Source organism: Echiichthys vipera, assembly GCF_963691815.1.
Source record: "Echiichthys vipera genome assembly, chromosome: 2".
Classification (NCBI taxonomy): domain Eukaryota; kingdom Metazoa; phylum Chordata; class Actinopteri; order Perciformes; family Trachinidae; genus Echiichthys; species Echiichthys vipera.
In genome coordinates this window covers 37936022-37953615 of record NC_139827.1, presented here as the reverse complement: position 1 = coordinate 37953615, position 17594 = coordinate 37936022, and the positions used below count along the sequence as shown (strand labels likewise).

Here is a 17594-nt window from a genome sequence, read left to right as displayed (position 1 = left end):
ACTCTAAATCCAAGTCACAGAAGATTGCAATAGCAGCATAATTGCTAAAACTAATAAAGCACAATATCTAAAACTAAAAAAATGTGCTGTCAAAACAAATAATTAAAATATATCTTATTTGTGTCTACTTCACAGTCACACTCATTTCACAATATATTTTGTATTTCTCTCTCTCTCTCTCTCTCTCTCTCTCTCTCTCTCAGATACAGATAATGCTGTACTCGCTCATCCCTAGTATAAAGGTAGTTCTACGTATCAAATACCCCGTTGTTACCGAGGGTTGAACCAGAGTGGATGTTGATAAAAACCAGGACTGGACAAGTGATATCATTGACAGGTTGAACAACATAGATTTGTGGCCAGACTTCAAAGTGAGAGCACCGGGATATCCATGGTGAGGAAGAAATAAGCGACAATGTAACATCACCATAACATAAGAAGGCTTAGAGAACAATCCACCATATACAGAAGCAAATATTTGAATGCACTTCAAAAGCATTACACCAAAGTATGAATATGGACTGGCAGTATTACAGTCTGTGCAGCAGCTCAGACACACTTCTCATGGTAATCCGGTGTTCAGCTCTCCTCCAGTGGACAGGCATGGGAAGAAACGTTAGAACAGAAATGATAGATGTACATGTAATGCAGTCAAGATATTATGGTATGCTTTAAAATCATCATAACAACTTGCTATTGTCTGAATTTTACAGCCACAGTCCAGCAGTAGGTTACAAATAAATTACATTCTACTCTGCGTTTTAAAAACAGGTTCAGAAAGTAACTGAATGTGTATCACAACACTGACACATTTTCGTGTTTGTAGGCTATGCTACATAGTGCTTCAGGATTAAAACCTCAGAACTTATCAAGTCTGCTATTGGTTGTATTTTGATGTTGACACATGTTTTTTCATGCACAATATGCTTCACTAAATGCTACAAAAATACAAATGCATTTGGCTGGAGAGGCGCCGCCGCCCAGAGTTGTCAAAAGCATTCAAGTTCATTACAAGTTTAGATACTAGGGTTTAAAAATAACTCTGTAGAAGTAGAATGGTTTCAAAACTATTTAAAGTATAAAAGTAATGTAAGGGGAAAAAATGCTATTAAGGACAAATGCTTAGGCCACACCACAGGGGTCTATAGTGCACTACCCCACCTCCCTAAAAACATTTTTCTAAAGGCCATAATGACTATCATGTTATATTAAAATGTTAATATTAAAGTTGGTGAATTTTTGAAAGCCATTAGCTCGTTGTACTTGGGTGCAGAGCTTGAAGCACATTCGAAAGGAGTTCAAAAAGTTCTTCAAAGTATGGCCAGGGTTGTAGAAGAGTTGGCTGCTCCTTCTGGCTGGTGCTTGGTTGGGGTTTTTTGTATGTGTGTGTTTTTTGAACGATGACAAGTCATGATGAAAACAAGCAGAAAAGAAATAGGCGTAATGAGTAGGGATGGGTATTGTTAAGATTTAAACAATACTGCTACTTCTAACAATACTGCTTATCGATCCAGTACTTTAAAAGGTACTACTTAACGGTTGTCTTTTAGAGAAAAAACAGCACAGTTTTGAAGAAGTATCAGTATGATGTCATAAATCAACAGCCATGTTTAACAATTCACATGTAATCATAACAAAAATATAAAGTGGTAACATGGGCATCACATTATTATTCCCGTGTTTTTATAATGGGCTCTGACCATAGACTGTATAAAAACTAGCATAATGTACCACTAGCATAATTGAACATACCTGAGTTGGATGGGGAAACAGAGAGTTGCAAGCTAGGCTGTCATAAAACGGTGCGTTTATCCGTCTCAATATTATGTACTTTTAGATGTTTTGAGAGGCTGCTCGTGTCTCTTTACATGCAAAACCTTGTTGCACTTATTAGCATCACTACATGTGTCAGTTTTGGTAAAATAAAGCCTCACTTTAGTCCGCTTAGTCCTCTCCACCATCTCTTTAGCGCTGTGTGTGAGAGAGAGTCAGACATGCAGTGTGTGAGTGAGACCCCGGCCTGCCCCCGGCACAGGAGCACAGGGCTCTGACTAACACAGAGTCTGTTCAGGAGGATTGCGAGGACAGTTAAGCAGGAACGATAATGCCAGAGCCTGTCGATAGTACAGTATTTTAAAATCTTGCCCCGGGGCAAATTTAGAACCAGGTTTCGATAGCAATCCCTAGTAACGAGGCGATTTTTAAAATGTAAGGAGTAGAAAGTACAGATTATTGCGTGGAAATGTAATGAGTAGAAGTAAAAAGTCATCTGAAAACTAATTACTCCAGTAAAGTATAAATACCCCAAATTTCAACTTAAATAAGGTAACAAAGTATTTGTACTTACTTGACACCTATGCGACACACTCCTGGGCGAATACATGCCCAGTCGCCAGTTTGCGGGCTGGGGTTTCAAGATTTTCATATAAATATTATGACGTTAACTTGTAAAAACTTACCATTTCGACCCATAAGCAGGAGCAGAAGAAACAGTACACATTGATCCATTTTCTGTTGACAAAAAAAGAAATGCAGACATGTTTTTCCTCTAGAGCAATATTGAATCAGAATAAGAAATGTTTGTCATTTCAAATTTGTACACCAATATTAGATAAAGTGCAATTTGCCTTGACCTTGACACTTTTATAATATCAACCTCAGATTTGGGGTGAATTACTGAATAATTCATGGGTAGTAATATGGTAAATGATTTCAGTGGGTAAAACTCTCACTCTCTCATCACTCATCTTCAACCACTTATCTAGGGTCAGGTCGCGGGGCAGCAGCTCTAGCAGGGGACCCCAAACTTCACTTTCCCGGGCCACATTAACCAGCTCTAAATAGGGGATCCCGAGGCGTTCCCAGGCCAGTGGGATATGATTTCTCCACCTGGTCCTGGGTCTTCCCAGAGGCCTCCTCTCAGCTGGACATGCCATGATCCTTATCCCAGCCGTTTCACACTCGACTGCAAACTGATCCAGTGAGTGCTGAAGGTCACTGACCGACGATGCCATCAGTACCAAATCATCTTCAAAAGCAGAGACAAGATCCTCAGCCCACCGAACTGCAACTCCTCCCCACCACGACTACGCCTCGATATCCTGTCCATGAAAATCTCAAACAGGATTGGTGACAAAGTGCACCCCTGACAAGGGGCCAACCCCCACCGGCAACGAAATCTGACTCTCTCCCTTTGTGTGTACAGAGATTGGATGGCCACAGAAGTGACCCCCTTACCCCATACTCCCGCAGCACCTCCCACAGTATCTCTCGAGGGACCCGGTCATATGCCTTCTCCAGATCCACAAAGCACATGTATACTGGCCCCCTCCAGGATCCTTGCGAGAGTGAAGAGCTGGTCTGTTGTTCCACGTCCAGGATGGAATCTGCATTGTTCCTCTTCAATCTGATGTTCAACTTAAGGACAAACCCTCCTTTCCAGCACCTTGGAGTAGAGGGAGGATGCTGAGTAGTGTGATACCCCTGTAATTGTCACACACTATCCGGGTCCCCCGTTTTGTAACAGGGAAACCACCACCCTGGTGTAGGAACCTCGAGGTGAATTGCTCCTTTTTGGGACACGCATTTCTGATCCTCCCTTCTGACCATCTGCTAAGCGTCAAAGGAGGGGAGTGTGAGATAAGACGTTTTTGTACTTGTTTCAATGTAAGATAAGGAAGTTCTACAACCTCAACACCTACTAGGGTTATTAAAACCCAGCACTCCAGGACTCCCTCCCTTTGTAAATCAACTGGGCCTATGACTGCAAATTGAACCAAGTGTCGGTTTTTCACCCAGGAGACAGAGTGATATCCAGTGGTAAGGACAAGAAACAGAACTTTGAAAGTTGGAAAAACAGTTAAAGTTCGCTGTTTCATCGCAACTGGCTGTTCAAAGACATTCTTTCAAATGTGTAACTGTGTATGCATTATTTGTATCTTGTTTGTAATTATATTTATGGGGTTTCAGAAGTGCAAAGTATCTGTCTAATTCCTGAATATTCTGTGTTTTAATAATACTTCCCTTCACTCAGTAAGGTTATCTGTTAAAACTGCCTGTCAAAGATTTTGGTTAAATTGGATATCAGAAAGATTAATAACGGAAAATCACCCAGAGATAGTTTAATCTTCCCTGTTAGAATGCTGGAATATAAAGCAGTTAATTCACTCCAAACACAGAGGGTTGGGCAGCCCAAGACCCCCCTTTCCGCGCCCCTGGGAATAAAGGATCACAGAGAGAGGTGTCAACTCTCTTACTGCTCTTACTCTGTGTACTCTCTTACTCTGCTCTTACCTCATCTCCCTCTCTTCTGCTTTTGCTGCGCACCTATCTATTCAGTTATCTTCCGATTTTGTTTCCTTTGTTCAACTTCGTTTCTCAAGAGTTCACAAGAAACATTACGTTATATTTTGTTTCCTTACTAAAGTATTTTCGTTTATTAATCTGTTTTTATCTCGCAACTTTATAAGTTTTCCACGATATGTTTTTATCTTTTTATAATTATAAGTAAAACTCCTCGTGCTGTTCTTTGTTACGTTGCTCGGTCGGCAAGGTACATTGAACTCTGCTCGACATCAGCAACAGAATCGGTCAGAACTTCTTTTTGACCACAAAACAACAGCCAGAGGCAAGTCACATGAAGAGCTGCAGCCACTGGAAGAGCCGGAATCCAAGCCGGGACGGGAGCAGACAAGCCCCGCTGACCCAATTGCGCAGTCGACCCAGTCTACAGACCAGACATCAGGTCCGCCAAGCACCGGGACTCGGACCTAGGGACCTTGCAACTGTCCTGTAAGACACCCGGGCGACTGTAATATCAACGGCAAAGAAAGGTTGGTGTTATGGTGCACAACACAGGCTGAACCCAAATGCAAGACTCAATTCAGGAGATTCAGTTAAAGGTGATATTTATTGTGATCCGGTGACAATACCACGGTCTAGGAAGAAGTAATGGCGTGCAAGGAGGGGTCCCGGGGTCCCACAAGGAGTGCTGGTGATGCTGGGTGAAAACGAGGTGATCAAGATGGAGGTCGGGTGGCTGTAGTGACTGGCAGTGGCAGGAGAAGACGAACAGGCATGGAAGCAAGCAGGCAGGCGGGCAAGCCAGTTTAACGCTCAGGCTGAGAGTATGAACTGGCAACGAGTGGCTGGAAATCCGGAGGATATATAGAGGGGTTGATTAGTGGGATGAGAGGCACCTGGCTCCACCTGCAGGAGAGAGAAGACCACGCCCATGCACAACACTGACAGGGAAAGGGAGAGACGAGGATCAAAACAAATAAAGAGCAGACACAATGGAGAGGAGGGACTGCCAAGATGTAGATCATGACAGTTGGCCTTTTACTACAACTCCTGGTTAAAAATGTTGGTGGTAATTAAGTTCTGATCCGAGTTCTGTTGATAGGCTAATAAGAGCCAGTTTAAGTCTGCCAGTAATATTATAACCCAGCCCCTTAGGTCTGAATCACTCTGGTCTTAAACTTTCTATATCCACATTTTACCCTTTGTCACTCATCTATTCAGTTTCGCACTATTCTGTATTATCCTGGCTAGTTAACCAAATAAATGTATTTAACCTTCACCAAAGTTTAATAAACATCCTGTCTTATTTTGGTGTGGTGCCCTACTTCGAGGTAAAAGAAATCCTAAAGTTTAACGAGTTGAGTTAATTCACATTTAATTCTGAATGAATCTCATCAATCCCTGGGGCTTTGCCACTGTGGAGTTGTTTGACTACCTCAGTGACTTCTGCCAATGACCCCCCCATCAGCCTCCAGCTCTGCCTCTACAAAAGAGGGCATGTTGGTCCGATTAAAGAGTTCCTCAAAGTGCTCCTTCCACTGCCCGATTACCTCATCAGCTGAGATCACCAGCGTTCCGTCCTTACTGTAAACAGCTTGGATGGTTCCCCGTTTCCCCCTCCTGAGGTGCCGAATGGTTTTCCAGAAGAACCTTGGTGCCGCCCGAATGTCCTTCTCCATTACTTCTCTGAAGTTCTCCCACACCTGCTGCTTTGCCTCTGACACGGCAGAGGCTGCAGCCCTTCGGACCTCCTTCTTCAGTTGGACAGCTTACCTGACCACCAGTGTCCACCACGGTGTTCGGGAGTTACCGCCCCTTGACGCACCTAAGACCTTAAGGCCACAACTCACCGCCCCAGCTTCAGCAATGGAAGCTTTGACCACTCCGGTTCAATGCATCGAACCTCCACAGGGACGCCAGAAAAGCTCAGCCTAGGTTGGAGTTCTCCAGACGTTCCCAGTTCACCTGCACTACTAGTTTGGGCTTACCTGGTGCGTCCAGAATCTTCCCCTATCCTCTGACCCAACTCATCACCAGATGGTGATCAGTTGACAGCTCTGCCCCTCTCTTCACTCGGGTGTCCAAAACATACGGCCTCAGATCAGATGATACGATCACAAAATCGATCATTGACCTTTGGCCTAGGGTGCTCTAGTAACAAGTACACTTATGAGCATCCTAATGTTCGAACATGGTGTTTGTTATGGACAATCCGTGACTAGCACAGAAGTCTAATAACCGATGACCGCTCGGATTTACAGCAGGGAGGCCGTTCCTCCCACTCACACCTCTCCAGGTGTGTCTATCATTGCCCACGGGGGCGTTGAAGTCTCCCAGCAGAACTATGGAGTCCCCTACTGGAGCCCCATGCTGGACTCCATTTAGGGTCTCCAAAAAGGCTGATTACTCATATGCAAAAAAAAACAGTGAGAGTTTTCCCCCCTACCACCCGCAGGCGTAAGGAGGCGACCCTCTCATCCAACGGGGTAAACTCCAACACTGTGGCGCTCAGCCGGGGATTTGTGATTATCCCTGAACCCGCCCAGCGCCTCACAACCTGGGAAACTCCAGAGAAGAATAGGGTCCAACCAATCCAGGTGTACGGTTCCAGAACTGAGACTGTGCATTGAGGTAAGCCCCACCAGATCTATCTGGTAGCGCTCCACCTCCCGCACAAGCTCCAGCTCCTTCCCCTCCGGATAGGTGACATTTCAGTTCCTTTTTTTTTCTTTTCTCCACTAGAAAATACACTGTCACTCATACAGTATACATCTACAGTTATAGAGTGTATTTTATGTAATTACATTTTTATTTTAAATTTGTAAAATGTAAAACAGGTTGAAACTGTTCTGGAAAAATGTAGTCTTCTGCCAATATCATAATTTGTCATCTCTTCTTCTGGTAAATCAGAGTGATAACTAACTGGATAACCAAGATTTACTGCAGTTAAATCCCACAGTTGAAAAGCTTTAACAGCAAACATATCCTATATTTTTTCTAATAACGAGCATTTTATCTGTACAGACAGACCTAGACGACAGAGACTCTGGTAAAATAAACCTTTATTTTACAAAACTTTACATTTACATTGAAGAACATCATGTGCTTCTTGGATTAGGGCTTCCTCTTTCTCAACTTCTCCTCGCACCTCTTGTCCCATGTCCAAAACCACATTGTGCAACACGCAGGCGGTCAGCACATCAGCTCTTGCTCGATCATAGTTTCCGATATCCAGATACCTGAACCTTTGAAATCTGCCTCTCAGGTTGGGGATGTCCTGATCCAGGATGTGAACATTTTCTTCCAGCATGTTGTTGAAGAGCACCTCTCTCGGTCCTTGTCTTCCTGAGTATGGACTCAAAATCTGAGCCATTAGCAGGTAGCCGGCTCTGGCCACGAGGCAGGAGCCAGAAGGCAACAACTCAATTCAATTAAATTTTATTTGCAGTGCCAAATCATAACAAAAGTTATCTCAGGACACTTTAAAGACTAGGTATAGACCACACTCTATGGCTTATTTATGATTTACATAGACCCAACAATTCTAACAATTCAAAACAAGTCAGGATGCTGCATAAATTTGTCCCTCAGAGCGCTGCCTCTGTCCAAGTCCAATCGATTACTGATTCTGCAGTGTAGGAACCAGCCCTCACGGTCGCATGTGAGCTCCAAGTTCAGCCAGCAGTCGGGATGGACCTCCTTCTTCATCCTCTTCACCTCAGGCATGGTGCTTTCCATGTCATGTTTCCCTACAGGCAGGCGGATAAGGATGTGGGTGTGTCCAAACACTCCCAGAACCCGAGGGACACCTTACTGCTCCTCCTCCTCTACTCTGCAGAGTGGGAAAAGGGCGTCTGCAGCCTCTCTGCCAACCGGCCACCGGATGTGCATCTCTTCACCAAAGAAAAGAAGAACCCGTGGATGTTTCCTTTCTCCAGGTGGAAGCGACGGGACACAGAGTGGTAGCTGACACGCTCAGAGAGCAGAGTCAGGGAGAAAAGGACGTTTTGGGACAGAGATAATCGAGCACATCTGGCCATTCGAGCTTGGAGTTTTGAAGCAGGTCTGTGATGTGCTTGACTGCAGCACCGTCCACAGTGTCCACCGGTTCTCTGGGCTCTGATCGCCATTCCACCTCCCCAGAGCCAGCCAGCGGTTCCTCCTGTGTGTGGTGGACCCACAGGATGGAGAGGGGGGAGGTGCCACATAACTTTTTTGGGCTGTACCCGGGGGGGCTCCGTGGCAAACCTGGCCACCAGGCGCTCGCTGGCGAGTCCACCATCTGGGCCTGGCTCCACACGGGGGCCCCGGGCTTCCTCCAGGCAGGGTCTCTTTTCCTCTTCCTTGTTCGTCCATAGAGTCTTTGCGAACCATTCTTAGTCCGGCCCCTCTCCTGAGACCACCTGCCATGGTTGACCCTACCAGGAGCACCAGGCTCCAGACAACACAGCCCTCAGCTTCATAGGGACACACAAACCTCTCCACCACGATAAGGTGATGGTTCCCGAAAACTCCTTAAAATGTATCCAAATAGGACTTACCAAAATACCATTAATCAGCCTAATCTACCTCTTCTTAAAAAATACAACTTATGATGCAAGTCAAATAGAGGAAGCACTAAAATACAATAAAAAGTGGGACATTTTATTTGTCCAGTTTAGTAATAAATTTGATGCTGGTTTGGAGTCAGTGGGTCACATGACATGGAAGGTATTGAAAAAAACTGATTCTTTTGTATTCATATATTTATGTCAACTTATTTAATGATGGCCCCTAAATCAGTTACCAGTGATTCAGTATGAGGATCTGGGAGGTGATAACTGTCCTCCTCCTCCTCCTGGGCGATCCTCAGTAAAGTCGCAATTGAAGGAATTGAGGGAATATCTGTCGAATAACCAACTTAAAGCTAATTTGGTTAAAGCTGTGCACGGCAAGCCAAAAAAGTTATTTTCTGATTAAATGCTCTTAGGTAAATCTTATCTGATCCCTTAATTTAGCAACCATGTAAACAGTTAAGTGGGTATCTGTAATCAGAATGATTTCAATCGAGTTGAAGAAATATTGTCAATGGAACTGCGGCTAGTGTTGTATTATGTCTTCATCCTACAAAAGATTTCTGCATTTGATGCCCTTGCATATCCTCAAATAAGCCCCAAGTTCAGAATGGGGGCTGTGTTCAGGCCATAAGCATAAGACATTTGGAGTTGATTGAAACATGTATGTTGAAGTTAGAGCTACTCTCTGTTTTATGGCGAGACACCAATTTCCACGGCCACGACCACATGTTAGAAAGAAAATGAAAGATTTGAGTAACTTTTGATCACCAAGGTCTTTAGATGGAACTGACTGATTATTAAGTCAATCGGGTGAAATCTCTAGGAGTTCATCAATCTATCAATCAATCAATGTACAATTGTTGGAAAATGCCGGTAAAATTCATAGTGACCGACTTCCTCTTAGGTTAAGGATATTGCTCCAAGATACTTTTTGTAAGCCTGGATGTGTTATACATGCCTACTGATTTTCATTAATTTAAATTAATTTGGGAGTAGGGGCTTTACTTTGCTCTGTGGTGCCACACTAACCACCTAGAGCTCAACACCTCCAAGACAAAGAAGCTGGTCATTGATTTTGGGAGGTCCAGACCAAGACCTCGACCAGTCCTGCTAGACGGAGCTGAGGTGGAGGCTGTGGACTCGGGCAAATTGGGCAGTGGCTGGACAATAAACTGTCCACTGTCGGACAACACACACCAGCCACCTGTACAGGAAGAAACAAAGCAGGTTGTACTTCCTGAGGAGACTGTGGTCCTTCAACATCTGCAGCAAACTGCTGTGGATGTTTTACCAGTCTGTGGTCACCAGTGTCCTCTTCTACACTGTGGTGTGCAGGGAGGGAGGTGGGGGCAGCATATCCATGAAGACACCTTCAGACTGGATAAACTGATCAGGCGGGCCGGCCCTGTGGTCAGCATGAAACTAGACTCGCTGGTGACGGTGGCAGAGAGGAGGACACTGGACAAACTGCTGGACATTATGGACAATGCCAGCCACCCCCTGCACACTGTCATCAGCAGCCAAAAGAGCCTGTTCAGAGGAAGGCTGCTCCTGTCCATGTGTAGGACTAACAGGCTCAATAACTCCTTTGTCCATCAGGCCATCATCCTCTACAACTCCTCCCTCGGGGGGAGAAGGAAATAAAGAGGACAGAAGGGAAGGAGTAGGAGCCACTCACTGTGCAATTAATAATCTACTCCTACACACCTGGACACTTATCTTCTTCTTCTTCTTCTTCTTTGTGCAATAACTTTATCAACCACTTAAGTGCAATAGTTTTATCTTGCAGCTCATTTCTGTCATATACAGTCATACATATTTGATCTTATACATTTCCTATACATTTAACTTATCTGATTTAATTTTCTAGAGTTTATTGCTTACTGTTTATTGTTTTTTTTATACTTTCTGTATTTATTTAGCTAAGAGTTTAAAGTCTAAGTAATCTAGTGGGCGCTAGAAAGCCAGCTTGCCACACCCAACTCTGAAAACAATGAAATATGTACATTTTTATCACTACTATTCAGAGGCTTGACTTTCTTTTGACTTCACTACCCAATTCAATTCAATTCAATTCAATTCAATTCAATTCAATTCAATTTTGAAAGTTTCTTCGTGTGGTAAGGATGTCCTCTTACCTTTTCTTAGCTGACAGTTTCGGCTGTACTTCAGCCTTCCTCAGAGCTGCTGTTTTCTTCAGGTATGACGTGTTTTATGAAAACAGCTGACCGGGCCGGGAAACTTCAAAAGAAAGTTCCCTGACCTTCACTTGACACAAGCCCCTGGCTTGACGGAAGTGATGTATAATACCAGAAAGTACGCGGAAATTAAGTAAGCTTTGCTATGTTGATAATGTTGCTAACTACGAGCTAACTAGCAGCTTTTGATGAAAAGCCACCGCCTTAATAAATAACAAGCAAACAACATCATTGTTTGATCCATCCTGCTGCAAAAAGTCTCGGAATTCTGTCCAGAATGGTTTCAGTGTGCCATAAAGACTTTTTTGATGTTTAATTATTACCAATTAAATAGATGAAATAAAAAAAGCTATTACAAACTGGTACAACCCCAGGGGTTGATGAGATTCGTCCAGAAAATGCTGAAAGCTTTGGGTTTGGAGGGGCGGTCTTGGTTGACACGCCTCTTCAACATTGCGTGGAAGTCTGGGACAGTGCCAAGGGAGTGGCAGACCGGGATGGTGGTTCCTTTTTTTAAAAAGGGGGACCAGAGGGTGTGTGCCAACTACAGGGGTATCACACTACTCAGCCTCCCTGGTAAAGTCTACTCCAAAGTGCTGGAAAGGAGGGTTCGTCCTATAGTCGAACCTCAGATTGAAGAGGAATAATGTGGATTCCGTCCTGGACGTGGAACAACGGACCAGCTCTTCGTTCTCGCAAGTATCCTGGAGGGGGCCTGGGAGTATGCTCATCCAGTCTACATGTGTTTTGTGGATCTGGAGAAGGCATATGACCGGGTTCCTCGGGAGATACTGTGGGAGGTGCTGCGGGAGTATGGGGTGAGGGGGTCACTTCTGTGGGCCATCCAATCTCTGTACACCCAAAGCGAGAGCTGTGTCCGGATCCTCGGCAGTCAGTCAGATTCGTTTCCAGTGGGGGTTGGCCGCCGCCAGGGGTGCGCTTTGTCACCATCCTGTTCGTGATTTTCATAGACAGGATATCAAGGCGTAGTCATGGTGGGGAGGGGTTGCAGTTCGGTGGGCTGAGGATCTCGTCTCTGCTTTTCGCAGATGATGTGGTCCTGATGGCATCGTCGGTCAGTGACCTTCAGCACTCACTGGATCGGTTCAGAGCCGAGTGTGAAACGGCTGGGATGAGGATCAGCACCTCTAAATCTGAGGCCATGGCTCTTAGCAGGAAACCGGTGGATTGCTTACTCCAGGTAGGGAATGAGTCCTTACCCCAAGTGAAGGAGTTCAAGTACCTCAGGATCATGTTCACAAGTGAGGGGACGATGGAGCGTGAGTTTGGCCGGAGAATCGGAGCAGCGGGGGCGGTGTTGCAGTCGCTCTACCGCACCGTTGTGACGAAAAGAGAGCTGAGCCGGAAGGCAAAGCTCTCGATCTACCGGTCAATCTTCGTTCCTACCCTCACCTATGGTCATGAGAGCTGGGTCATGACCGAAAGAACGAGGTCGCGGGTACAAGCGGCTGAAATGGGTTTTCTCAGGAGGGTGGCTGGAGTCTCCATTAGAGATAGGGTGAGAAGTTCATCCATGAGGAACTCGGAGTAGAGCCGCTGCTCCTTAGCGTTGAAAGGAGCCAGTTGAGGTGGTTCGGGCATCTAGTAAGGATGCCCCCTGGGCGCCTCCCTAGGGAGGTGTTCCAGGCACGTCCAGCTGGGAGGAGGCCTCGGGGAAGACCCAGGACTAGGTGGAGAGATTATATCTCCACACTGGCCTGGGAACGCCTCGGGATCCCCCAGTTAGAGCTGGTTAATGTGGCCCGGGAAAGGGAAGTTTGGGTTCCCCTGCTAAAGCTGCTGCCCCCGCGACCCGACCCCGGATAAGCGGATGAAGATGAGATGAGAGATGAGATTACAAACTGGTTGATTAACTTTGCCTCATTAAAATCGATGTAAAAATAGTGACAAAATATCTGTTTTATGTATTGTTGCCTAGATGATTATTGATTATTGAATTCCAAAATTGGACCACAAAATGAATATTAAAAGGCTATTAAATTAAACTTTGTTAATCCATACTAATGTGTCTGCTGATCAAACTCTGCACCATCTCACAATTTGTCTGCTTTAACATTTACAGTTTCCATTTTGTGATTCCTTTAAAATTAACTGACCTTTCACATTACATATAGTAATTTATTATTAATGTAAAAATATTGATAAGTTAAGCTTTCATTTGAAGCATTCAGATTGGCCATCTGTTACGTATGTTTAGTCAATCAGAGCTTTCTACTGTTCTGTGGGTTGGACATCTTTCAACTTGTAGGTGGCACACTACTTACACATCTTTAAATTATTGAGTAGAAACCATGTATGAAACCATACATTAGTGTTTATGCTTCAGTACGTACTGGATGTAGGTAATTTAAATACAATTTTATAAATGCGTGTGTGTGAGTGTTGGATGCAGCATGGTTTGCATGATTCTGTATTCTTTGTAAACATCTGGTTGTGGTCCTTGTTCCAAACAAGCAGATATGCGGTGCTCAGGTTGGATGTTCATCACCTGCCAGGATGTTTTTTTTTAAATCTAGTGTTATTTTGCAGATCAGGTGTTTTATGCTTTCAGTTATATTTGACCTTTCTAGAGGATGCATTTTTATTGGCAGTCACAGGACTGTTGGACTGACTTTAAGTATTGTCCTTTTCTACAGCCAACTACTTTTATTTTGAAATTTCACATCACCCTGTTATAAAGGGCTTTATTAAAATTTTTATTAAAGTTGCACTTAATTTTTGTTTCCATTCCATTTTCCATTTCCTTTGCAGATGTTAATCTTCACCAAAACATCCACATTGTAATATTTGATTTAAATTTTATTTTTGTAATGTCGCAATATTCTGGACTAAATTTACTGTAAGATACACTAACTGATGAATATACAGTAACTGTGTGTATGTGTGAAGGACTGAGACCTGATGGAGGGGAATTGTATGTTTTTAAAAAAAAAAATATATATATTTATTTTGGAAAAAAGGGCTTGTGCTCTGGGGATAGCTGGCTAGTATTGGTTCCTCACCCTGGTGCCGCTGGCAGAGAATGGTGTCCCAGGTGTGTGGGAGCAAGTATGTCCCCTCGTCCCTGTTCATGGTGTTGCCCTCACGCCTCCTTATTTCTATGGCCTCCTTTATCTATCTTCTGTATCTGTTTGTTTCTGATGTAATGATTTTTCCCCTGTCCCAGTCCATGATGTGGTTGTTTCTTCTGCAATGGTCTGTTATGCCTGATTTTTTGTTTTCTTGTCCTGCTGTGTTTCTTTGTTCTGGTAAGCCTGCCTGCTGTCTCTTGCTCACATTGCCTCCAGCGGCACCAGGACGAGGAACGGACACAACCGGGTCGGGGAACTTTATTTTGAAGTTTCACGTCCCCGTAAGCTGTTTTCATAAAAAAACATCATACCCGGAAGAAAACAGCAGCTCTCAAAAGTCCCCAAGCATGTAATAAATAAAGAAATAGATCTTGGACATTTGCTGCAAGAGTTAAAAACTCATAATCAGTGGCGGCTGGTGGAATTTATTTCAGGGGGGGCTTTGCCATAAATAAAGTGGAATCTCTCAGAAAAATTGAATCTGCCCCGGCCAGAAACAGTGAGAAGATTGTGTGTCAATATAATGTAAACAGACACATAGGTCACATGTAGGCTGTCAATCACCCATCAGAAACACAATAGGCGAGACTTGGGGAGAGATTAAGGGAGTGGTTCGGTCCCATTTATCGTCCATAGAGCACAGCAAGCCTCTTAATGAGTGTGCATGTGGAACCAACGGGCGCTCCAAAAATCGCCCTCAATCTCGTCTGAGACCTGTAAACTCACAAGACCAGCTTTCCTCCCTTCAGAACCGACTCGTCTCAGCTGAGCAGAAAGAGATGAGAGATCAAATAAATATTTCAACGCAGTCGTTGCTGTTATTATTGGAGAAAATGCATTATAAGCTTCTCATTGACCACACAATTGTAATCATAGGATGAAAATAATGAATAAATAAAATCAATAAAAAAAAATTATCTCGATGTAAAGCAGGAGGGGCGACAAACTAGCACCCTCTATGGGCCAGCTGCCACTGCTCATAACACTCATTTAAATACAATGGTTTAATCAAAAAACAAAAACCGTGCTTTGGAAAGCTGGTTAACCAATGAAAAGTGACTCACTACACCTATAAAAAAAAACATGACGTCATGTTAATGCTAAAATATCACAGGTTCTTGAAACAGAATGTGATTATAAAATTGCATATGGAAATGACTATTATTCTGTTGGTATGTGTGAAACCTCCACCCACAGTAAGAGCTCAGGCTACACACTGTTATACTGACGATTTCCTGTTCACAGAAGCTTGCTTTCCTCTCTGTATCAACACTGTCAGCACCATAAAAGGTAAAAGGGAACAATGCCGTTTCATCAGTACATTTCCCTTTTCTGCTAAAAAAGTGCTCATAAGCTCTTTATTAATTATACCGCTGTTGCTACATCAAGACAGGGCTATTTGAAAGAAAAAAGACAGAAACATTTGCCCTTAGTGTTCAAGTATATTACTCAAGTATGAAAGTACCAGATAGAAGAAAAGATAGCATCATTTTCCATTTTCATTAGACATTAAAAAAAAAAAAAAATAATTGATGAGCTTACATACAGTATGGGAAGAGTAGTCGTTTTTTTTCCTTCTAGGTGTGGTTTTGAGAGACCCAGCGTGGCAACAACTCAGCTGAGGGCTGGAGTCAAGCTGTGTTGAGAAAAATAATCTGGTATTAAGAGTCTTACAGGTTTACTGTATAGCAATCTAATTTAACACATTAGTATATGTATGTATGGATGTGAGAGTATGTAATAATCAAGGTCTTTAAACTATAGATTTTGAGACCTTGAGATTACGTTGTAAAACAGAACACAATGCCCTTATAAGTCAGTTAATTCTAATCCATTTTAAAAACAATTTTACTAAATACTGAAATATTGGATTTTTATTTACAAAAAGGCATTGCTATTTTTAACCAAATTAACTATCTCAATTCTCTTACCACTAGTTATATATTCTTCTAAATAAAGGAGCAGCTGCTGGGTTAGTCAAGAAACAGATATATTTGGAGACTTTGTTACTTTCTCATTAAAGTGAAAGCAGAGGGGCATAGAGAAGTGCCAGTTCTCTTTTTGAATTTGTACTTCATGGAAAAGGTGTAATATATATATATATATATATATACACAGTATATATTTAATCAAAAATAAAAAAGCTATATACACCTAAATTCACAGCATCATTAAATTTCACATCTTGCTCACATCATATAAACACTGAGTTTATATTCTATATACATATTTAAAATTGGAATTTTTTTTATATGCCAATAGATTTATTTCCTGCCTGTCGTGCCTGATATGGCATGTAGCTTACATGAGTTAAACATTCAATTCATGAAATATTAAACTGTTTTGGAATCAGAAATCGTATTGAAAATACAATTCATGGTACATCAAATGTGTCTGAGAGCCGTTATAGCAGTCTTCAACTTCCTCTCAGAAAACAAGAAGCTTGTCTTCCTCATGATGCTTAATACAAACGCCCAGTCAGAAAGCAGCCGTGTTGCTACATACTCTTTGTTTTACAATATTGTAGTCTGACTTCTCTGACAAGAAACTATAAAATAAAATAAAGTTCTTCACAAGACTTTTGATGATTTAAAATAAAAATGTATTTTGTCCATCAGACTTGTTTTAAACACATCACTTTTTATATAAGAATATCAAAAAGAAAATAAAGAGCGTTATAAGAGTAACTATTTAGTTATAAAAGCAAACTTACCAGTAAGAGAAAGATGCGTGTGGTTGGCTGTGGTGTTGAGCATTTTCTAGATGGTGAGACTCCACCCACATGACAGGAAGTGTTGAGCAACAAAATAGGGTGTTCAAGAGAACAGGTCACACGTTATGATCTAGAAATGATCTAAAAAATTACACATCACACTGTCAGCCAAATATCATCATTTAATGGCCCAGGTACATTAACATTACTATAATAAAGACTTGGCATTTGCCTTTGACTATTCAGAGACTTGACTTTCTTGTTACTTCACTACCCAATTTAATTCACTTCAATGCAATTTTATTTATAGTGCCAAATCATAACAAAAGTTATCTCAGGACACTTTACAGACTAGGTATAGACCACACTCTACACTATAACTTATTTATGATTTACATTGACCCAACAATTCCCCTGTAGAGTACGGTGGCATCAAAAACCTTCCCTATAACAGGCATGAACGTCGGACAAACCCAGCTCTGTGGAGGACGTCCATCTGTCTTGACCGGTTGGGGAGGAAGAAAAGAAGAGAGAAAGAGAGAAAAGACAGACTGATGGACAGAGAGAGACAAAGAAAGACACAGAGACGGACACACTTCCAGTAACTATAATAATATCTATTGTAATGGGAATATGATTTATATGTTATGGCAGTTAATATAGCAGAATAGTAAGAAACAAGCACAGCTAAGGTGAAAGAATATGAAAATGATAATAATTATGGTGGCAAACA

General features: G+C 42.6%; 1 protein-coding gene and 1 pseudogene across 2 annotated transcripts in view; both read right to left on the bottom strand.

Moving 5' to 3' along the window:
- LOC310958671 (integrin beta-2-like) overlaps positions 1–16913 on the bottom strand; it is a 74055-nt gene extending 57142 nt beyond the window's left edge. The window contains 3 exon segments of the mRNA XM_083929715.1: positions 2460–2511; positions 15695–15784; positions 16862–16913. Of these exon segments, the coding sequence (XP_083785841.1) occupies positions 2460–2508 (49 nt within the window). The 5' untranslated portion in view covers positions 2509–2511; positions 15695–15784; positions 16862–16913.
- On the bottom strand, positions 5116–8342 carry LOC310956739 (annotated as a pseudogene). The gene is made up of 3 exons: positions 7864–8342; positions 7390–7723; positions 5116–5243 (listed from the first exon to the last, which is right to left on the bottom strand). The product of its transcript is annotated as an uncharacterized misc_RNA (transcript).
- Positions 16914–17594: the final 681 nt, after the last annotated feature.